At 63.1% G+C, this 2,544-nt stretch overlaps 1 protein-coding gene across 1 annotated transcript in view; it reads right to left on the bottom strand.

Moving 5' to 3' along the window:
- The window catches only part of LOC104542487 (MAP kinase-interacting serine/threonine-protein kinase 2-like), a gene marked incomplete at both ends in the record, with an annotated part of 2,694 nt that extends 866 nt beyond the window's left edge, over positions 1-1,828 (bottom strand). The window contains 4 exons of the mRNA XM_010186824.1: positions 242-321; positions 1,271-1,368; positions 1,482-1,583; positions 1,747-1,828. Of these exons, the coding sequence (XP_010185126.1) occupies positions 242-321; positions 1,271-1,368; positions 1,482-1,583; positions 1,747-1,828 (362 nt within the window). The remainder of the gene's footprint in view (positions 1-241; positions 322-1,270; positions 1,369-1,481; positions 1,584-1,746) is intronic.
- Between the last annotated feature and the right edge of the window lie 716 nt (positions 1,829-2,544).

Raw genomic sequence — 2,544 nt, 5'->3', positions numbered from 1 at the left:
CCAGAGTGGCTCCCCTCGCCCCTAAGCACCCCCCAACTTGGCCACCATGGCCCCAAATTGTTTAACGATGCCTCAGGATGCTCCCAGTGAGGAAAGAGGAGAGAGCATCGCACAACAGGGCTGCCTGGCTGCAGCCATGGGTGTTCCAACCGTCTGCCCAGTCTCAGCCCACTCCCCATGGCCATGTCGGGGGGGTCCATGGCCATGTCGGGAGGGGGACACGGTGGTGGCCCCCCAGTACCTGTGTCCCTGGCACTGGTACAGCATCTCCACCTCCCGGAAGACCCTGCTGCGGATATGCCCCAGCCGCTTCTCTATGATCTGAAATGCAACAAAGGGGGGCTCAGGGAGAGGCACCACTGCCAGGGAGGGGTCTGCAACCATCACCCCCACCCCCACCCAGCCGTGCTGGGGACTCCCGGGGCCAGGCAAGGGCAGGCAGGGGGGAACTGAAGGGGTTAAGGCAGCAGAACAGGCTGTTCCCAAGGCCGTGCCAAGCCGCTCCCTCCCTGCCCTGGCCAAGGCAGCTCCATGTGACACCGGGCCCTGCCCCGCGCCCCACTGAGCACTGGCACCACAGGTGCCCGAGGACATGCCATGGAGTGGGCAGGGGTCCCCACCCACCACCCCACAGGATGGGCAGGGTGCTCCCGCCAGCCCCGACCCTTCTGGGCACCCTACCGCCATGCAGCCCTCCCTGCTGCCTCAGTTTCCCCACTGGGGCACTCAAAGGCCCTCCTAGGTTCATGGGGTAAAACTAAATGCATTTGGCTGCATTTTGACACGGTGCCTGCCCCAGCTCGCTCACACCATGGCTGGGAGCCTGCAGGGGTGGGGGGCCACAGCACCACCACCCTCAACCCCAAAAGCAGCCAGCTCACCCCAACTCCCTCAAGCACCCACCCGCTTGCAGGGGCATTGAGACCTCCCCCCCCAGGGCACAGGGGAGATAGCCACCCTGCCAGTGCCACACCCCTGTGCTTGCCCCAAGTCCCCAGATGCGTTGCAAGTGTTAATTTAATCTCCTGGCTCTCTCCCTAATTTACGGGGAGGGGAGCGTGGCTGAGGGGGTTGACCAAGGTCCCCAAGCTGGGCGGTGGCAGAGGACAGCGTGTCACCTGCATGGTCCGGCCCCTCTGCCTCCCCTCCAACCCATGAAACCATCACCCCACGCCCCACATGGTCCTGGGAGCCAAGAGAGCCCAAGATATGGAGGGCAGAAAGGGAAACCGAGGCAGAGGGGGGGAGAAAGCCGGGTCTAGAGCTTTACCTTCACGGCATACTCCTTGTTGGTGATGAGGTTCACGCAGGACTGGACTCTGGCGTGGGCCCCTTCCCCCAGCACCTCCTCCTGCAGCTGGTAAACATCTGGCAGGGGAGAGGACACCTGAGCCACAGCGTGGGACACCACTGCTGTCCCTTCTCCCCAGGCTGTCCCCAAGCCTGGGGCTGCCAGGGGGGACCCCAGGGTCCCCACTCACCTTCGAACCTGCCAGAGAAGCTGTCGGTGGCTCTGCAGCGCTTCTTCTTCTTGTTCCTTTTCTTGGCATCAGGGATGTCGATGGGTTGGCTGGAAGGCATGTCTGCACCAGAGCAAAGCCACTGGTGTGAGTCACCCCCAGCCACTCCACATGCCCTCAGCCCCCCAAAACCTTTGGGAGAAGGCAAAGGGCCAACAGCCCAGGGTCTGGGATAGGAGGACACCCCCTGGAACGTGGGAAGGAACCCGTAGCATCTGCAGCTCACCAGGACGGGATGGGCACTCGAAGTTGAAGACAGGCTCCAGGTGGTTGGACTGGTCAAACTCCAGGTCGAAGGGGTTTTGTCCCTGCGGGGGCCAAGAACCAGAGTGAGATGGCAGCTGTCGGATCAGCCGTCGCCAGCCAGCACAGCACGGACATGGTGCCCAGCACGGACATGGGCCCCACACACTCCTGATCTGACACTGGCTCACGGTGTTGCTGCCTGAGGGACATGGCAGAGCCCCAGGCAGAGCAGGAGGAGGAGGAGTGGTCTGACCACATCTCCTGACAGGGATGGTACCGTAAGACCATGCCTCCACACCAGCACACGGGGGATGATGACAGGGGTTGGGGGACACTGCACCAACCCAACCCCAAATCTCCACCTAGGCCTGAACCACAGCAAGGGGGAGGAAGGAAAGCCCCACGGCAGGACAGGCTCTGGGGGCACTGCACCATGTCCCCTCAGGCTCTCCACAAGGTCACAGTGGGCTGACACTTGCTCAACCCCACTCCAGTGACCATTGTGGCCCCTGTGACCTGGCAGAATCAGGCCTCACCCAAACCCTCCCTGCACCCCAAATCAGCAAAGGGCGTGGGAACCGCTGCCTCTCCTACCCCAAACCCCGGTGGCTCTGGTCCCAGCACCCCAAAGGGAACATGGGGACCCTCTGGCCCACAATCCACCCCACTGCAGGACAGGGCAGCACCCAAGGAGGTGAAAGGAGCCCCCCCCAATCTCTCTGGGGTTACGAAATGTGTCTGGGTGGAGGTGGCAGCTGGCAGCGGCGTTCCCAAACCC

Source organism: Mesitornis unicolor, unplaced genomic scaffold, assembly GCF_000695765.1.
Source record: "Mesitornis unicolor isolate BGI_N332 unplaced genomic scaffold, ASM69576v1 scaffold32130, whole genome shotgun sequence".
NCBI lineage: Eukaryota > Metazoa > Chordata > Aves > Mesitornithiformes > Mesitornithidae > Mesitornis > Mesitornis unicolor.
The sequence above is the reverse complement of the archived record's forward strand: the minus strand, read 5'-3'. Positions and strand labels throughout refer to the sequence as shown.